Genomic DNA, 21,196 nt, shown 5'->3' with positions numbered 1-21,196 from the left:
ATGGTGATCTGTGATCAGTGATCTTTGATGGTACTACTGTAATTGCTTTGGTGTGCCACAAACTGTGCCCATATGACGGTGAACTTAATCCATAAATGTTGTGTGTGTTCTGACTGCTCCACCCAACGGCCATTCCCCCATCCCTCTCCCTCTCACCAGGCCTCCCTATTCCCTGAAATACAACAATATTGAAATTAGGCCAATTAATAAACCTACAGTGACCTCTAAGTGTTCAACGGAAAGGAAGAGCCACACATCTCTCACTGTAAATCAAAATCTGAAACTGATTAAGCTTAGTGAGGAAGGCATGTCAAAAGCCAGGAGAGGCCACAAAAAGTAGGCCTCTTGCACCAAACAGTCAGCCAAGTTGTGAATGCAAAGGAAAAGTTCTGGAAGGAAATGAAAAGTGCTACTTCAGTGAATACAAATGATAAGAAAGTGAAATAGCCTTGCTTCTGATATGGCGAAAGTTTTAGTGGTCTGGATAGAAGTACAAACCAGCCACAACATTCTCGTATGCCAAAGCCTAATCGAGAGCAAGGCCCTAACTCTTTTCAATTCTATGGAGGCTGAGAAGTGAGGAAGCTGCAGAAGAAAAGTTTGAAGCTAGCAGAAGTTGTTGATTCACGAAGTTTAAGGAAAGAAGCCATCTCCGTAACATAAACGTGCAAGGTGAAGCAGCAGGTGCTGATGCAGAAGCTGTAGCAAGTTATCCAGAAGACCTAGCTGAGACAATGAATGAAGGTGGCTACACTAACCAACAGATTTTCAATGTAGGTGAAACTGCTTTGTATTGGAAGAAGATGCCAGCTAGGACTTTCATAGCAAGAGAGGAGAAGTCAATACCTGGCTTCAAAATTTCAAAGGACAGGCAGACTCTTGTTAGGGGCTAATCCAGATGGTGACTTGAAGGTGAAGCCAATGCTCATTTACCATTCTGAAAATCCGAGGGCCCTGAGAATTATGCTAAATCTATTCTTCCTGTGCTCTATAAATGGAACAATGAAGCCTGGATGACAGCACATCTGTTGACAACATGGTTTACTGAATATTTTAAGCTCACTATTGAGACCTACAGCTCAGAAAAAAAAAATTCCTTTCAAAATATTACTGCTCATTGACAATGAATATGGTCACCCAAGAGCTCTGATGGAGCTGTACAATGAGATTAATGTTGTTTTCATGACTGCTAACACAACATCCATTCTGCATCCCATGGATCAAGAAGTAATTTTGACTTTTGAGTTTTATTATTTAAGAAATACATTTTGTAAGACTACAGCTGCCATAGATAGTGATTCCTCCAATGGATCTATGCAAAGTAAATTGAAAACCTTCTGGAAAGGATTTGCCATTCTAGATGCCATTAAGAACATTCATAATTCACGGAAAGAGGTCAAAATATCAACATCAACAGGAATTTGGAAGAAGTTGATTCCAACCATAGTGGATGTTTTTGAGGGTTTCAATACTTCAGTGGAGGAAATAACTGCAAATGTGGTAGAAATAGCAAAAGAACTAGAATTAGAAGTGGTGGCCGTAGATTTGACTAAATTGCTGCAATCTAATGATAAAACTTAGAGGAGTTGCTTCTTATGGATGAGCAAAGAAAGTAGTTCCTTGAGATGGAATCTACTCCTGGTGAAGATGCTGTGAAGACTGTTGAAATGACAACAAAGGATTTAGAATAGTACATAAACATAGTTGATAAAGCAGCAGCAGGGTTTGAGAGTATTAACTTCAATTAGGAAAGACGTTCTACTGTGGGTAAAATGTTATCAAACAGCAGTGCATGCTGCAGAGAAAATCGTTCATGAAAAGAAGAGTCAATTGATGTGGCAAACTTCACTGTTGTCTTATTTTAAGAAACTGCCACAGCCACCCCAGCCTTCAGCCATCACCCTGATCAGCCAGCAGCCTTCAGCATTGAGGCCAAGCCCTCCACCAGCAAAAAGATTACAACTTGCTAAAGACTTAGATGATGGTTAACATTTTTTTAGTAATATGGTATTTTTTAAAATTGAGATATGTACATATTTTTAGACATAATGCTATTGTGCACTTAATACCATGGTATAGAGTAAACATAACTTTTATATGCACTGGGAAAACAAAAAATTTATGTGACTCACTTTACTATGATCTTCACTTTTTTGTGGTGGTCTGGAACCAAACCCACAATTCTCTCTGAGCGATGCTTGTATAGCTTGCCTAAAGGTACTCCTCTGGAGAGATCTGTCTCACAAAACCAGATCTGCTTCCTCCAAATAAAGGCAAGAGCCTAAGGAATGATGGAGAGGGATGGATTCAAACATGAATTCTTGACCAAGTGGAAATCTTCCCTGACACAGAACCTCCTGAGACACTCTGCCACAGGGATTCTGTTGATCTGCAAGGATTTTTCTTTGTCATGGAATCTGGAAATCTTGCCTCCTTGGTTTTCCATAATGGAAGTCTTTAAGAAATTGCTTTCTCTGAAAAGGTCAGAATTATTTGAAAAAAACAAAACAAAACTGGAATTTCCAATTTAGTAGCTAAATGTGATTGGAATAATCAAGAAGTCTCATGGGGGAAAATGTTATCTAAGACCCTCCATAATGTAGAAATACTTGTGAGTCTTGAGCTCTGATTTCCAAAATGTATATCTGGGTTTGGGGGGAAAACATGAGTCTGCCCCACAGCCTTGAGTCACCCTCCTCTTCCCTCTTGCTATATCAGTGTATACATATTTGCTTGTATGTGTGCTAATTATGTCTCAAATTACAAATAAGAAAATGTATTTCTCCTCTATTACAATATATTTGTACGTAGGAAGCAAAGAGAACTTTTCTATAGCCTGAATTTAGAACAGCTTATGTCAGGAGTTTGAAAAATAACAAAGAATGAAAAGAAAAACCAGAACAATGTTGTTCAACCTTTTTAAACTCCATACCCATAATCTTTATTAAGACAGGCACTGTGCTAAGTGCTTTTATGTTTGTTTGTTTGTTTTTTACATTTTATCTTTACAACAACTCTCTGAGGTAAATATTATTATCCCTGTTTTTATAAGTGAAGAAAGTAAAGCTTAGAGAAATTAAATAAAACGATGACTTCAGCCTGAGCTTTGTTTATCTCTGAATCATACTTTTTTGATCAAAGTAAAAATCTCTATGCTGGAGAGACTAATAAAAGCTCCCCATGGAGACTTATCTCTTGCCCCAGCACCTACCCTAGAACACAATGAGGTTGATTGATACCTGGAAACTAGATTCTTTCTCATATTCTTCTTTAACCTATACTTTCTGTCATTTGTATATTTAAATTAACAGTGGCTTTTAAAATTCATTTCTAAAGATGAGATAATAACACCAAATGTGTTATTTGAAATTTTACACGTTCTGCTCACCCCCTTCCCAGATTTGGGTGAGCCAAATTCTCAGTGCCTTCCTCTACCACCAGCCCAACATTGAGAATCCTGGGAATGAAAGAACCTTGGAAATCCAGTTCTTCTACCATCACTCACATGACAAATGCTATTCATACTCATGACACACTTCATGAGGATAGCTCAAGTTATTAGGAATCTCAAGAGGCCTAGCGTTCTCACACTCAAGATCACATATATCAAAATACACGTAAGCAAAAGTAATGTTATTTTCAGAATAAACTTGATTCCAACTTAATATATCTTTAAAAAGAAAAATATTCTCAATCCTGGATATGTTAATTTAACTATTATTAGTTACACATGATTTTCCACAGAGCTGTAACATTTGTGAATTTTTATCTGTTTCAGTGTGTGAATTGAGTATCTGTGGTATGTCAAGAACTGTTCTAGGTAGTAGCAGAGCTGAATCCAGACCAAGGAATTCTTAAACAATGTAGTGTGTTTTCTTACCATACTACAAAATAGCTCACTGGATTTAAACTCAAAAATGGGATGGAAATTAAAGCCCTAAAATCTAGGGCAAACTCAAGGCTTAGAAAGCTCAGATGAAGAGAAGTATTTTCATCACATAGGTCCTATGGATTCTTAGTTTTAGTCTCTTCTTTGAGGACCAGGAATTTCTGCCCTAGTGACAGCACGGAGTGGTTAGAGAAAGGATGAGCTTTACTTCTCAAATTGTCACCACTACCTGGACCTCCATTTTATAGTCACAGAAAATTAAAGCTGAAAGGGATCTGAAGATAATAAACTTTTATAACCCCTTACTTCACATATGAAGAAACTGAGGCCCAGAAGAAGGTTGTTTTTTTGCTTTGGGTTTTTTTTTTTCATAATTATTGGTCAAGTTTTCTAAAGAAACTGCTAAAATCTAATCTTCTTTATATATTGGAGATATAAAGTAAGATTAAGGGCAGACAGGAGGAGAAAAGAAGAAAGGAAACGCATTTGTAGGAACAAGCATACATGTGCTAGACTTAGTACTAGATCTTCACACATTTAACTTAGTTTAGGTTACAAATGACATAAAACCCAATTTGGTTCGCTTATCCCCTCCCCCCCAAAATAGGAGGGGGTGGAACTTATTGGTATTGTTACTGAAAAATCCAGGAGTAAAGCTCCAGACATGTCTGGATTAATTCAGTCAACATCATGAAGACTTAGTTTCTGTCTATTTCTTGACTCTACCTTCTGCTGGATTGGGTTCATTCATAGTACCAAGCATTTCAGTGCCAATTCTTACAAAAAAAGAACCTGTTTCCCCAAAAGCTCAACACTAGTCCAGGAATTGAATCTCACTGACTTGACTGGCCTGCCTTGAGTTATGTACCCATTGCTAAATTAATCACTTAGGAATGGATTAATTGATCAGTTTAACTTCCGTCACCTTTATCTGGGCTGAAAGTGGGGGAGGGTTGATCTAAAACAAAAATTTAGCTACTGTTGCCACAGAAGAGCCATGCCCCTCTAATCAGTAGAATTATCTCCAGTAGCTCATCCCAGCCCCTGTTCCCACCCTCCTGACCCCAACCCAAAGCCTCAGGCATTCAGTCCTCTTAGGTATTGAGGAAATAGGCAACATGTTTATTATTCAAGTAGTTTGGATTACTGGTGAATGTTATTTACTTTCTCAGCTGGCTGGAGAAGGCAAACATACTCTTCTGTGAACAGTTTTCCATTGTTTGCTGGAAGATTATTTCCTGAATTTGTATACATTTGTTTATACTGGAGCTATAGGGAAACATCTTCTGAAACTGGAAGAATGAACTTTTGGGGAATTCTCATTTTATTTTCAATTCATCGTGTGGGGTTTTACACACTTGTTTATATTTAACTAAATGCCTATCAGAATGGTTACCTTATATAGAATTGTTTAGAGGATGTCTGTGTGTCTTTTTAAACATAAGAAATCCAAACATATGTAGCCTGGGATAACAAGGATTACAAACATACATGTGTATCAGTTTTAAAACTTTCCTTCTTAGCCTCTATTTAAAATGGCAAATGCATACATCCCTAGATATATTAGTAGCCACAGGCCTAGAATAAACAAGTCAAGGACCAAAAGAAGAGAAGAAACTAATAAGTATATTAGTTTTTTTTTAAGCTAGTATTTCCAACTCAGTGATGGAGAAGTCCCTCCTGCAGATAAAGTTGGAGGTAATGAAGTTGCTCAGGACATGAGTAGGGCTCTTGTAAGTGAATTTTGGCTTCTGTAACTTATATATAAGAAATAGGTTTGAGATGGTTATTAAAAAGCAAATAAAACCTGCAGGTGGTCCCTCTGAATAGTGAGGCCTCGTTCCTGATTCAGGGCCAGCAGCAGCAGACACACAGAACAGCAGACACGCTGCCAAGGAGGTGGAATGCCAAATGGCAGACTGTTAGATGCTTGTTTGGGTTGGAAGGGGAAAGAGAGACAACAGGAGCACGTATCTCTCCAGCTCTATCTCCTTTTCCCCTCCCCACTCTTTTTCCTTCCCTTTCCCTCTGCTATGCTTTCATCATCAAGAGTGAGTTACTTTTTTTTGCTGGACTTACTGATGCGACTGACTTACTCTCCATTACATTTGCTGCTGGGCTCTGGAGCCATATGAAGGAGTTAAATTACAATAAGAGCTCTCCTGGCTAGAGGGCAAGTCTAGTTAAGCCAGTTCCACATTGGGAGGGAGAGGGAAACTTACCACCAATACCACTGCCAGGAGGAAAGAGAGCTGACCACCCACCCCTTCAAACTGTGTGGCTCTCAACGCCTGGTCCCTTTTCTCTCTTCCCAGGAATCTGTTTCCTGAACTTAATTTGCACACACTGTCAAGATCATACCAGTTAGAGATAATGGCTCTCTAACTGTTTTGCCTAGGTGCCATTTCCCCCACTAAGATGTAAGCTTCTGAAAGGCCCTAACCGAGTTTCTCTTGGTACCAAACTGCACTAAACACCCACATGCTCATTTGATTGAATCAGTAATTAAAGAAACATTTTTACGCATTTTTTGATCCTCTTGGTCTGCAGCTATAGTGTCTGCCACTCCTTAAGTTTCTTTAATCCTCTACTTCCCTGTCAGAAATTGAATCTAGAGCTGGTTTTAGGGGAACCCAACTTCTGCCCCTTGATAGATATGGCTAAAAACAAAGTTTAACAGATGGAAAATGTCTCTGAAGTATTTGCATGTAAATAGGGATGTCTCAGTAAGTTTGAGCTTGCTATATGAGTGTAGAGTGTAGATTCCTCATATAATTTTGGAAGAAGGTAGTCAGAAATGGTGACAAATTTGGGTCAGAAGTGGGAAGGGAATATTCTAATTTAAAACTGTCCACATATCCAGTTTTCTAAGACAGTGTAAAAATGCATTCTTCCTCCATTGCTTTGTTAAGTTTGTTGTCCTATACTAAATACTTACTATATTTTTAGGACTTTTTTCCAGAGAGATGTATTCTGATTCATTGACTATTACTGTCAGCCAGTACTAGGCTGATTTGACTGCCGTGTCTTTATAATGCATTTAAATATATGGCAAAATAAGTCTCCATTCACTGATCTTTTCTTTTTAATTTTTAATATTCTCATTGCCTTATTTTTCCTTTAGAATCTTTTTTTTTTTTTTTTTTTTGCGGTACGCAGACCTCTCACTGTTGTGGCCTCTCCCGTTGCGGAGCACAGGCTCCGGACGCGCAGGCTCAGCGGCCATGGCTCACAGGCCCAGCTGCTCCACGGCATGTGGGATCTTCCCGGACTGGGGCACGAACCTGCGTCCCCTGCATCAGCAGGCGGACTCTCAACCACTGTGCCACCAGGGAAGCCCTAGAATCAATTTTTAAATTCCAAAAAACTTGTAGAATAATTAAGAATTACTTTTTTCTTACTAGTTATTGTTGGTATATAGGGAAATCAATTTAATATCAAATTTTAAAAATTAATTTGATGGATTTTATGTTGGCTTATTATTTTAAATCATGATTTTCCTTCCTTCTATTAATTATAAATTTTATTTTTTATCTTAGTACATTAACCAGAGCAATGTTAAATATCATTGGTATTACTAAGCATCCTTGGTTTATGCTGATTTTACTGTGAAAAATCTATATTATTTCATAGTAAAGTATGATATAGACCAACCGCTTAAGGAAGATATTCTGTCTCATTTTGAGAAAGTCACTTTTTTTCATGTTGTATCTTTTTTCCATTAATTGATATTAATTGTTAATGGATGCCTTTTAAATACATGTTGAGATTAGCATGTTTCTTTTCATTGTACCTATTAATATGAAAGAACATACCTATTAACATTAATAGAAGAATGATCTATAGTTTGGTGTGTGTTTATATGTGTAAATGTGATGTGTGTGTCTGTAATCAACATTATACTAGCTTGACAATTTTAAACAAATCACAAGTAAAACACTTAAGACCTGGAGTCTTTTTTTGTTTTAAATATTTATTGACTGTGTTTTCAATTTCTTTTATGTATTTTAGTTTATACTGATTTCTTTTATATTGAGTTAATTTTGGTAACTTTTTTTCCAAGAAAAATTAGCCTGTTTCTTTTAGATTTAAAACTTTATTCACATGGACACGTACACTTCTTTGGCTTTAAAGAACTTATCTGTATCTGCTATATCCTATCTGGCAGAGGGAGACAGTGGGGATGCTTGCCTATCTTTAAGTGGTGTGGAAAAAAACAAAAAAGAAATAAAATGTCTCCCCTGAAATGCCAAACCACATATCCACCTTCAGGCAGATTTGGTGCCAGAATGCATTCTTCTAGTATGTTCTAAAAATCCAGTTAAAGTAGTCATATGCAGTATTGCCTCCAAGGTATCTGGCAGAAATGAAAGTAACTCTCCAAAGGAATAATCTTTAAACTCAGGCCTCAAAGAATTTCTGAGACAAAGTTCCTAGGAACTTTAGGGTCACCATAGGAACATGGCTCACAATAGAAAAAAAAAAATCACGTATGACACAAGGAAACACACCATCATGAGCAACAACGATTGATTGCACCTATTAATATGAAAAAATGTACTTATTAATATATATCTATTAATATTAATAGAAGAATGTTAATAGATTGGTGTGTATTTATAGGTCTACAAAAACACTCAAACTCCTAAAGATTGCAGATTTTTAAATAACTAAAGATAATATAGTATATTGATTGTGTTTAAAGAAATAAAAGAGAGTACTGACAATGTGACTAGGGAGAAAGAAGCTATCAAAACTGATCACGCAGATTTGAAAAACAGAATTTTTTAAAATGAAAAACAAAATAAATTTGAAATTAAAAGGACAAATTAAACATCAGAATAAACACATATATAGGGAGAATGGTGAACCGAAAGATAAATCAGAAGAAATTACATGGAATCTAGCATAGAGAGGGAAAACATTATAAAAAGATCAAGACACATGAAGATAGAATGAGAATATCTATCATATTTCTAAGTAGAGTACTGTATCTACGAGACAGGGAGAATAGAGAGAACTAATGGCTGAACAATTTCCAAAATTAATGACAAAAATGAGTCTTCAGGTTCAGAAAACACAATGAAGTTAAAGAAAGTAAGCAAAAAGAAACTTAAAACCTCAAAATATTCAAGTAAAACTGCAGAACACCAAAGGCAAAAAGAAAACAATATAAGCATCGAGATATGAAAGAATTACCTGCAATCAAATTGAGTTGACTTCTTGACCCCCACCCAAAGCTGTAGACTAAAAAAAAAGAATGCAGTGCCCATTTCATACCCATTAGGATAGCTATTTAAAAAAATAAAATACCGAGTGTTGGCAAGGGTGTGGAGAAATTAGCACCTTTGTGCATTGCTGGTAGGAATGAAAAAATGATGCAACTGCTGCGGGAAATGATATGGTGATTGATCAACAATTTAAACATAGAATTACTGTATGATCCAGCAATCTCACTTCTGAGTATACAGCCAAAAGAAGTGAAAGCAGAGACTTGAACAGATAATGGTACACCCATGTTCATAGCAGCATTACTCACAATATCCAAAAGGTGAATGCATTGACAAAATGTGGTATATACACACAATGCAATATTATGTGGCCTTAAAAAAGAAGGAAATTCTGACCCCTGTTACAACATGGATGAACCTTGGAGAGAAGTGAAATAAGCCCATTACAAAAGGACAAATATTGTATGATTCCACTTATATGAGGTACCTAGAGTGGTCAAATTAATAGGGACAGAAATAGAATGGTGGTTGACAGGAGCTGGGGCAAGTGGGGAGTGAGGGGTTACTTTCTAATGCCTATAGAGTTTCAATTTGGGAAGATTTTAAAAGTTCTAGCGATGGATGGTGGTGATGGTTGCAGAACAATGTGAATGTACTTAATGCCAGAGAACTGTACGCTTAAAATAGGTTTAAAAGGTACATTTTATATTATATATATTTTACCATAATAAAAAAAGCTGCTGTGCCTCTACCCAGGAATAGTCTGCCACTCTTCCTGGGGTGTTAATATAAGAATCAGTCTTAATACTTTCAGAGAAGTCAACTCTGTCATCCCTTTCTAAAGCTGTTCTTACCACAGCACAGAGGTCAAAACAAAAATATTATCTAGGGGTGCCTTATGTTTGTATAGCACTTTATATTTGAAGAAGGCTTTTATGTATCCAAACCCATTTAATCTCCAAACCCATTTAATCCCGTGACAGCCTTATAAGGTAAGTAGTATTACACCCCTCTAATTGATGGAAGACAGTGGAGCCTAAGAGATTAAGTTGTCCAAGACCACTGGGCTATTAAGGATGCAAAGGTTCAAATAACTTATCTTCTGACTGAAGCCATTGATCTCCCAACATACAGAAATAGTTGTCAACTTACTATGAACTTTACATTTAAAATGCCAAAAGCAAAGTGCTACGCTTGTTAAACTGAATGAAGAAAAGAAAAAGAAAGATAACATCATTACGTTCTCAGGAACCAAGGAATAAATGATTACACTGAGTTTACGCTCTGAATCCTATTAACATATTTGTGGCTTTTTATAGTGCTCTAGTTCCAAGCCTTGGTCACGTTTAAACTCCAGTTGGCTATTTGTATTTTTGCACTTTAGCTTCTGAAAATACCCTTTAATTTTGGGGTTGAGGGTCTTTCCCTTAAAACTCATTGTCTTAGGTTGCAGCTGTTCAAATTTTAATTGAAATTCTCAAAAATTTTTGTCTGATTCCAATAAAAACAAGTAGCCAGGTTGTTCTCTCATTGTTATGCAAGAACTGTTTCATTTTTGGTCTTAAATTTCCTTTTTTATTGCTCTCCTTGGAGTGGATGGCTAATGTAAATGGGAGAAACCTGGCAACGCACCATCACTACCCTTAGCAATTATAGGAGCTCCCCACTAGAACAAATGGCTGGGTCAGCGCAACCTCACGCACACAGCTGAGTTTGTTTCCCTTTGAAGACTGCCATAGATAAGTCAACTCAGAACCCCAACTCTCCTGCTTCCGAATGCTGACCCAGTAGCTTTCTCTGTCTCTGGGAAGGTTGGGAACCTCATGGAAGAGGGGTGACCTTTTTGCCACCCCTTTCTGTTAACAAGCCTCCCTGAATGTATTAACTGACAACATAGATAACACTCCCTGAGGCAGTATGCAGTAGGTTTCTCACAGTGGTGGTATTCAGTGAAAGATTTGAGATTTTGCACTCCCGTGTGGTACCAGTAAAGTAGACACTGGCAAGTTAAACACTGAAGGTTCAAAGAGAGGGTCCTCTCTTTGCCCTTTCAAGTTGTTCCAGCTACTGTGAGGTGAAAACTGGACAATCTTCTTACCATTGCATTTACAGCACAGATTCTGAAGTCAGATCTCCCACTTCATATATATTAAAATGTTTGAGAACACGCCACTTTAAAGTGCTCACAGCATTTTCTCTCAGAAGAGAGACCCAAATTCTTTTACAGTATTTTGCTGTAAAATTCATAAGCCAGAGCGCAACAGGAAAATGAAGTACTCTAACAAAAAATTAACTCACACCTATCATTTGGACAACACCAGGAGAACTTTTCCCTTGGGTATATCTGATATATTGCTTTTATTCTCATAGCTTACATTTTTTAAGCACCTCCTCTGTGCCAGAAACTGTGCTAAGCACTTCACACACATTATGTCGTTTAATCCAGACTACAGAACAGTGTGGTAGATGCTAACTTATTCTCATTCTACATACATACACACAAAGTAAAGAGGTTGAGTGGACACAGAGCAAGTAAGTGGCTTGTTCTGTGTAAAATTACTTTTTCTGTGTAAAGATGTACAAACCTATCTCAAAGAGATTGTTGCCTTTTATAACAACCCTGAAAAGAACTTCATAATCCCAATTTAAAGAATTTTCAGTATCAGTCTTCCCAACCCCTGTCAGTAGCTTATAGATTTTAGTATTTTCTTCTTTCAGCAGGGGGGAGCACCAACTTTCATATTATAATTTCATGCATTTCATATCTATTTTGTTTTCCCTCAACTTTTCTCTTCTGCATGATTTAAACAAAAAATAATAACAGGAAATCTTGGTTAACATTCCTTCCAAGGTTGTATTCTCTAATGCCTCAGTCACTTTGCTTTCAATGTCAAACTTTATTCAATTTTCTATATTCTACTAAAGAGTGAAAGATATGAAGCACTTGTTATTTTTCATTGTGAAAATATAGCCAAACAAATTCAATGGCAAACAAAAAAGGAAAGTATCTCCATGTTATGAATGAAGCAGACTTTTTTTTTCAGACTTTTATTTTTAATGCTGCTTAAAAGATGAAGAACATTATGAGGTCAAGCTTGTTTTGAGAAAGGTGTTTTTTTAGGTATTCTGGCATTTATATAATTTCAACAAGATATTTTTGCAATCCATTTAACATAAAATTAAGAAGATGAACATCTACTTCGTTCTCAGAATTTAAAGCGAATATAGGCTATGTATAAGAAATGGTTCCTGGGCTTCCCTGGTGGCGCAGTGGTTGAGAATCTGCCTGCTAATACAGGGAACATGGGTTCGAGCCCTGGTCTGGGAGGATCCCACATGCCGCGGAGCAACTAGGCCCGTGAGCCTCAACTACTGAGCCTGCGCGTCTGGAGCCTGTGCTCCGCAAAAAGGGAGGCCGCGATAGTGAGAGGCTCGCGCACCGCGATGAAGAGTGGCCCCCGCTTGCCACAACTAGAGAAAGCCCTCGCACAGAAATGAAGACCCAACACAACAAAAATAAATAAATTAATTAATAAACTCCTACCCCTAACATAAAAAAAAAAAAAAAAGAAATGTTCCTGCCCTGATAAGCTTATGATTTAGTGGTTGAGAGAGAGAAACATACCAATAAATTTAATTATACCCAAGGCAGTACATATTAGGTCATTTTACCTTCCTTCAGGTTCTTTAACAAGACCTGAAAGTGTGTTCTCTAAAATGCATCTTGAATCTGTCCTCCACATCAGTGAAGCCTGATTTTGAATTTCAGAAGTAGCCTAATTTTATGCTTCAAAGATTAGAATCTGTTTTCCCTTCATTTATTGTCTGATTATTGTGATCAACTCTTAAATCCGGATTGAAATGCTGAGAGACACTAACATGTTACCCACTTTAAGGTGTATATGTTCCTCTTACACTAGAGTCATCGGAAATCGGGCCTTCCCTTGTGATTCACACCACTGTCTCATTTGGAGTTACATACTTGGAACACAGCACTGAAGATGTGCAGGAGTTAATCTTCCAGCAGCTGGAAAATATTTTGCCTGGTTTGCCTCAGCCAGTTGCTACCAAATGCCAGAAATGGAGACATTCACAGGTAATCGGAGAATCCAGTGGTATGTTCAGTTTTCTCAATCAGACCTGACTTTACTTTTTCTCATCCTTTGACACTCGCTAGTAAAAGAAATTAACATGATCTTGGGAGCAAATATGTGTTTGCCTAATAAAGAAGTTTACATGCAGGTTTTATTATCCCGTTATTTCTCAATAAGAGATAGAAATAATTTTTCCCGATGTTATGTTCAAATTCTAGCATCTCAAGACTTATATACCCTGAAGATCTGGGGTTTCCTATGCAGGCAAGGCAGGTTATATATCAAAATGCAGCTGTTTCTCTGGGGTTTTTCTAAATCAGTACTGTGGTTATATAGAAACCACTATAACCTCCCAAATTTTTGCAATATGTCGAATTAACCTTGTAAGTGTATTTTGCTACCACAATTTTCATTTTTATTAAGTTCCCACTTTGGTTTTGACTGCTGCCAGTAGAGCTGTTTGGGGGAGAAAGATGAATACCTGCAACAGCTAGTTGAGCTGTTTTTTCAGGGTTAGATAAACCTGCTGATCGCTCTCCTAGTTCAAACTTAAAATCTCTTTACACTAAGTAAATATTGACTTTTTTGAAAATCTCTGCATACTCCAGCAGAAGTTTGTGAGTATTCATAGAAAAAGTCTTTTGATCTGTAAACTCAGTTGTGAAGTCATCTGGGGACAATGGAGCAAAGGACAGAAAGAGAAAAGGAGCAGTGACTTGTCTATTTTTTCCTAAGATTTCTGAGCACATTGATTACCTGACTTACCAGCACTATTGATTACCAAAGCTGTGAAGCCTTTAGAAAAAGTGGTTGTGAGAAATCGCAGCAGATTTTGTTTATTTTAAAGGACTTTCCAAAATCAGAGGAAATGGTAAATTACTTCCTAAAATATTGCAGCAGGTCTACGTGTTTACCCATCTCTTCTCAAGTTAAATTATACACTGAACCTTCTGGGAAAATATTTACTTAAACACATCATGGTCACTTTAAAAGACTTTACTTTTTCCTTTTAAAACAATTTTTAAAATCTCAATAGCTAATGTCTTTAAGTGATATTTAACTTAATCTTAAATTGGCCTGAAAAAGAATACAAAGAAATAATCTTGTTGATATAATTTGAAGGTAGATATATTACACAGCAAGTCACTTCGCAATTTATATACATTCTTTTAGAAGAAATGATAGTTTCTGAGTTTCTTCTTGTGACTTCCTCAAAATAATTTATTAATAAACTGAAAAGATGGGTTAAAATCTACTTATTTCCTAAAATTTAATGTGTTAGTAGAAATAGATTTGACTTGCCCACAAAATGACTTAGTCAAAGTTGTGCAATATCACAAAATTTAATAAAAAAAATCTTTGAACACGAAGTACATCCAAACTCTAACAATGATTTTTATTACAATTTGGATGTTCTCCCTTGAAATTATCCCAGTACATTTAAAGTCATGAAATCTACATTGGCTGCAAAGCCTGAAAGGGAATAAGATGTCATTCAAATTTAGAGGTTTGTATTTTCCACTATTCATAGCACCTTGACCAACATTCTACAGAACATAACGTCATTATAGCAGAGATCTTACCTACATTGTTCAATAGAGAGAGTGAGAGAGAGAGATCTCCCATATCACCTTAGGAGAAAGGCTAATTAGTGACAGGTCCAGAGACTTAATAACATTTAGCTAGTTAGTGTTCAGTTATTATTCCCAAGAGAACGCTTCTCCAATGTTTTTAAAAGGTTCATCTTAACCCTTGAAATTTAACATAAATGTCAATTCACCCTTTTCCGTTGCCATCCCAGGACACAAGCTCTACCTGAAATGAATTCATGAATGTTTGTGTATAAATATGGTCTAATATAGTGCTTAAACTGAAGAGAAGAATGGTGTAGAAAGAGGGACAAAAAAGAAAGAACAGCCAACTGATTTTGAAGTTTCCCTCATCTCTGATTCCCCTTGCAGGAGAATCCTGCCCTTTATTTCTTCCAGCCTGGGTCTCACCCTTCATTCCTTTTCCTCCTTCCTCTGTCCTGCTTCACCCATACCTTCTCCTGTTCTTCCCTCTCCACCCGCTTCCTTCCCTTCTTTCTCACTGACAAACAAATGATACAGCCCTTCAAACCCTCATTTTATAAAATCCTAGATAGACTACAGGACTGGGGTCCCTGCCTCAGGAAGCAGTGGGTGGTATGGATTCCCTATCCCAGGCCTCTCAGGCTGGACTCTCCATCTCCATGCATTTTATTTTTCTCTTCTTTTGTATTGCCTACCCTGCATCCTGGCACTCAGTGACTGTGGAGGGTAGAGAAGAAAAAAAGGAAGAGAGATAACAATGATGAACACCCACATTGCATAGTGCAACAGGCCTGGAGCTGGGGGATTCAAAGATGTGATCTCATTTAACATCAAAAGTAGCCTTATGAGGTTGCTATTTTTAACCCACTACAGCGATGAGAAAAAACAAAGCCTCAAAGACATGAAATAAATTCCCTAAGGTCCCATGGCTAGTAATGACAAAACTAGTCTACCCGCCTCTCAGGTCCTTCCCTCCTCTTCACCAACCCTCTGTTTTGAATGGCTGCTGTAACAAATTACTGCAAGTTTGGAAGCTTAAAACAACACCAATTTATTATCGTACAGTTCTGGAGGTCAGAGGTTCAAGATGGGTCTCAGTGAGACCCTCAATGAGGATCTCAGCTAAAATCAAAGTGTCGGCAGGGCTGTGTTTCTTTCTGTAGGCTCTAAGAGAGAATCCATTTTCTGGCCATTTACATCTTCTAGAAGCTGCCCCCAATCTTTGGCTTGAGACCCCTTCCTCCATCTTTAAAGTCAGCAACAGCAGGTCAAGTCCTTCTCATATTGCATCACTCTGACCTTTTCTCCTGCCTCAGTCTTCCTTAAAGGACCCTTGTGATTACATGGGACCCACCTGCATAATCTGGGACACTCTCCTCATCTCAGGGTCCAGTGACTGGCAACATTAATTCCAGCTGTATCCTTAATTCTTTCTTGAGATTTAACACTTACAAGTTCTAGGGGTTAGGATGTAGACATCTTGGTGGGGGGAGCCTTATTTCTACGTAGCACACCCTTCTTTCCCCCAGAATTCCTTGGTAGATTCCTTTATGAGGCAGTATCTCCCACTCCTGTCATAAAACCTCTGGGGAGAGCACCAGCCCTTTAAAGCTTTCAGAGCAGCCACTTTAGGAAGCGGCTGCTCTCTGAAAGAGGTAAGGGAGTACTTTGTTGGGGGGGGGCAGTTTTCTGTTTCCCTGATGATGCTCTTTGTGCCTTCTGCTGCCCCTAATGTCATATATCCACAGTGGCAGCAGGGGGGTGAAACGTGGTTGTTCATTTATTCATTTGGTTAGTCGTTTATTCCATAAGCATTTAACGAATGCCTAGGACATGTCTAATACTCTGCCCATGGAATCCTAGAGACTAATCTTTGCTGAAAGCCTTCTCCTAAGACACTAAGTCAAATTTTTTGTCTTGAGTAGGATAACGCTGCTTTTTTGTGGGTGCTGCTTTTAAGGAAAGAGGCAGATCAAGAAAGAAGGCGTGTTTGAAAGACTTGGGAGCTGCTCTGTGCCTCCCATTTGGGGTTTGAATAAAACACTTGAGTAGGTGGTTCAAACAAACATAACAAAGCAATGGCATTTTTTTCATGATTCTCAGTTCCTCCCTTTTGCAGATATTCGCCTTCCATTATTTAAATGTTTATCCAGTTAATATAACTTGATGCCTAGGCTGTGATGCATTGAATTAAGATTTCTGTAACAAGTATGATATAGTAATCCATTCAGCAGAAGAGTAATAACTGATAACACCTTTCCATGTACATTGACAGGGGACACTTAATCAGTTTGATAACCCTAATACTCTCACCATTATTATTCGCTATGCCTTCCTTTGTTTCAAGTCTATCATGATGCCTTTCCCAAACTATAATAAATGTATGATTTGCTTGCGAGTTTAATGCTGATTTTCCCCCATCTTTCTGTAGTTCCTGAAAATTTCAGTGGCTTTTTCTCTCACTTAGCACATTCATGGATTACTTTATTTTTTAAAAATCACTGAATCTATTTCAAATACCAAGGAGATCAAGAGAGGAGTTTGATGGGCGGAGGAGAGTCAGGTGGTAAATGAATACCTTGGTATCTTTGGCAAAAATAAATGGATTTGGATTAGACTATTAAGCTTCTGCTGTAAAGTTAGAAATTAGTTATCTTCTATAGTTACGTTCTTTTCACTTGGTCTTTTGCCCTGAGACTGTACTTTCTCTCTCCTCAATGGCAGTCCTTTTATATTCTTTAAGGAGAAGGATGATGAACTCTTTAAGAATCTGATCAAAGCTATGAATATGAAGATGCTCATCCTTTCAAAATATACATGTACACATGAACACAAAATTGCATCTAATTATGAAAATTTATCAATATAAGCAACCTAAAAGTCCTCCCATGAATCCAGCATTAAGGACACCTGCTGTAAATGTTATACTCCTATAACCCAAACAAATCAAGAACCCCTCATTAGCCCAGTCTTGTGTTGTAGTCTAAGAGACAAAATTCAACAACCAAAAGGAATGTAAAGTAATTCTCATCTTTACTAGTATCTTTTATAGAAATTTTATAGAATATCCAAAATTCATCATCCTTAGCAGTACTTTTTGAAGTTTCTCTTCTCATTCCTTATATATCCCACTTCTAGAAGCTCCCTCAAATCTTTTTGCACCCTTAACTCTAGTTTTCCACAGAGTTTTCCCTGATAATCAGCCATGCAGGCTTATCTCTTTTTTTCTTTCCTCTCTTCAGCCTCCCATTCACATTCCTCACTTTTGACTCTATCTCTTTTTTTCCCCCTCTTAGATAAGTAAATCCTTTTCAATGCAAATTCCCCATTTTGGCTTCCTCAGGTCTTCCCCAGTTGATTACCTTGGTTGACATAGTACTGCCCAGGAGTTAGAAGGAATAAAAGAGAAAAGAGGAAATGTGCAACAGCTTAAGGCCAGAATTTTCTTTAGAGGTTTGTGTTTGGTGTCTGGAGGGGGATGTGTACACAGAAAAGCCTGAGGTCACCCACGTACTTACATTATTCCCTCATGAGATTAATTTCTGGCCGGTAGCTGTGTCTGATTTCAGCATTGGAAGATCAGGTGGTAACTGATATTTCCATCTTTTCCTTTTCTTTCTTATGTATTTTCTATTTTATCCTCATTTTCTTCTCTTAGGCAGGTTGAAACTGAAAAGCAGGGGCTGATTGATTGTATGAATATACCAAAATTATGAATCCAAATGATTGCCCCCTTCAACATAGTCAGTCACCCTAATAAGCCACACCCTCATTTTAACAAGATCAGGCATCTCTTTCAGAGCCAGACACATATTCCTCAGCATGTAATCAGTTGAATCAGGTCTTTGAAAGCTGAGCTTGAATTTAATGTTTTAGAAACAACCAAAGTCATTTGGACTTAAATCTTTTTAATAAAATGGATGACCAATCTTGACAATTTTCTTAAATGTTTTTATAGAACTAAGGAAATATAGCTCTTTGTATTTAATCTGTTTTAACGTGTCTAGTAAGCTGATTCTAAAAGCTGCTACCCCTAAAAGACCTTCGCCAGTGCATCACTACAGATTTAACCATAAGGCCTTCTAGGATAAGTGCTTTGAAAGACAATAATCAGTTGTGTTTATCAGTTAAATACATTAGATGTTTTGTTTTGTAATTTATTTCTAGGATAAAATCATGCTCTTTTGGTCATTCTGCCACTAAGACTTTTCTCCCATATTTGTGTCTTGTAATTCCTGGATTTTTGATAACGTGGTGTGATTATGATCTTGGACTTTGGAGTCAGACAGACTTCAGTTCAAACCTCAGCTCTCCCTGTGCCTTTGAGCAAGCTAGACTGTAACTCTAAGCCTCAGGGCCCCACCTGTAAATGGTACAACTGAACCTCCCTCAAAGGGTTGTGGTCAGAATAAAAGGAGAGAACACAGTAGAAAAACTAGCACAAAGCAAGTTACTACAAAACTAGCACAAAGCAAGTTCTCAATTAATATTATTAAATAGGGGTAGCAAGAGGAGGAGGAGAGGAGTGATTCCATGGTTATTTCTTAGTAGATGAGCTCTGTGTGTCTCTTGCTCTCTTTTCTGGTACCTCTCTTCATGCCCACATGTTGTCCTACTTTTTTATTTTTTCTTACTCTCTTCTCTTTTCAGAGTCTCTGTCTTTTCTCTTTGTTTCACATACACAAATAGTTCTGGACAAGGATATTTCAGAAGGACTGACTCAATGCCAGGGGCTGTGACACTAAGTCATACCATAGGGACTGTTAACATCAGACAAGATGAGATAAAAGTGGTGTATCCCTGTAGACACAAGGACAAGGAACTCTTGTCAGTTTTTTTCAGCTTATAGATTTTCAGCTTCTTGCCATTCATTCCGAAACTATCTTGTATGGTAATTTAACACAATTTATGACATGGGTCACAATTTCCTGGCATGAAATTATGGCCACAAGAGCATTCTTGCCTATGTACTGTAAGTTTATGGTAATATGGAGAGCCAAAACAGGCCCTTTGGGATCTATGGACTATGGCATGACCCAATCTACCAAGAGCAGGAAATCTAACAGGTGTCAGTCCTGAGCATTCCTTTGAGTAATCTCTCACCTCTTTCTCACTGGCACAGAACTAGCCAGTTGCTTCACTTTATTCTGAGGTAACTACATATGCATGAGATCATCAGCTGAGAAATTCTGATCATTGAATTAGGGATGTTCAGTCACAGTTTCATTGAAGTTTATGGGCAGATATTTCCCCTTTTCATAAAATTCCATATTATATGAGCTATTCAATGCTTTAACACATATGAATTTAATTAAATCATTTTTTTTTCAAGTACTCATGACAGGAAGTTACCCTGCCACGTAGTCAGCATCACACTTTTTCAAAAAAGCTATTTTGAACAGCATTACTTTACAGAAAACTTTAAAAAGGAGTCTGTGTCATTTTTCCTGTACAAATGCAAAATATATTCATCTGTGCCCAGTATTACTACTGAAAACTGGATGATGGATGTTATTATATGGGTGTGGACAACCTAAAAGAAATAGGCCCTTTCCCATAAAGGGAAGTCCACTTGGTCTGTTTAGAGTAGACATCAGTATTATGCTCTAAAACTAACAAGCTGAACTAAAAAGTTCAGTTAACAAACGCTATTTATACCGACATTAGAAATTAATAATATATATTCATCTTTTCATTTAGCATACATTTATTGAGTTCCTACTATGTGCCAGACATTATACTGGATTCTAAAGACTCAGAGACAGCTCCCTTCATTCAAGGACCTTCCCATATAATCAGTAAGGCTGACCAATAAGCAGGTAATCATGATATGGTACAGTTTGTTTTAAGAAAGGGATACACAATGGACTGTGTGCACACAGAGCGGATTTGAGGAGAAAGTGGTAATAAATAGCTTCCTAAACGAACATGTTATTTGAGCTAAATCCTACAAGATTAAGTCAGAGGGGCAAAGGGAATGATGTTGGAATGATGTTCTAACATTGTGTACACTTTCCCAGAGGCAGGAGACTGCAAGATACATTCTTGTTTTTCATCTTGATCTTGCCATCATGTTATAGCATTCATATAAACCATGACAATCTACATCATCATTTTATTAGACAGTGTATATGCATAATTATTCTCTCTCTCTCTCTCTCTCTCAAAAATGCCATTTATTAATCCCCTACTCTGTGTAGCTCACTAGGCTCTGTATGTAACTCGCTTCATCTCTACCCTGTGAAGGTTTATACTTCTTCCCCATTGCATAGGTCAGAAAGTTGGGGAGTTGAGAGCTCAGTGCCTTGTGTGAGGTTCTTCCACTAGGACGTGGCAAATATGTAATTCAAACACAGGTCTATTTAAAATCTAGTGCTTTTAAACACTCACTCTACTGATGGTAATTGA

General features: G+C 37.5%; 1 protein-coding gene across 2 annotated transcripts in view; it reads left to right on the top strand.

Annotated features, from left to right (window-relative positions):
• The window catches only part of RNLS (renalase, FAD dependent amine oxidase), a 266,259-nt gene that overhangs the window by 228,643 nt on the left and 16,420 nt on the right, over positions 1 to 21,196 (top strand). For both annotated transcript variants that reach the window (XM_029245138.1, XM_029245137.1), the window contains one exon: positions 13,041 to 13,216. In XM_029245138.1, coding sequence (XP_029100971.1) covers positions 13,041 to 13,216 — 176 coding nt within the window. The remainder of the gene's footprint in view (positions 1 to 13,040; positions 13,217 to 21,196) is intronic.

Source organism: Monodon monoceros, unplaced genomic scaffold (assembly GCF_005190385.1).
Source record: "Monodon monoceros isolate NGI ecotype Baffin Bay Population unplaced genomic scaffold, NGI_Narwhal_1 Super_Scaffold_4, whole genome shotgun sequence".
Lineage (NCBI taxonomy): Eukaryota > Metazoa > Chordata > Mammalia > Artiodactyla > Monodontidae > Monodon > Monodon monoceros.
This window is presented reverse-complemented; position numbering and strand designations above follow the sequence as displayed.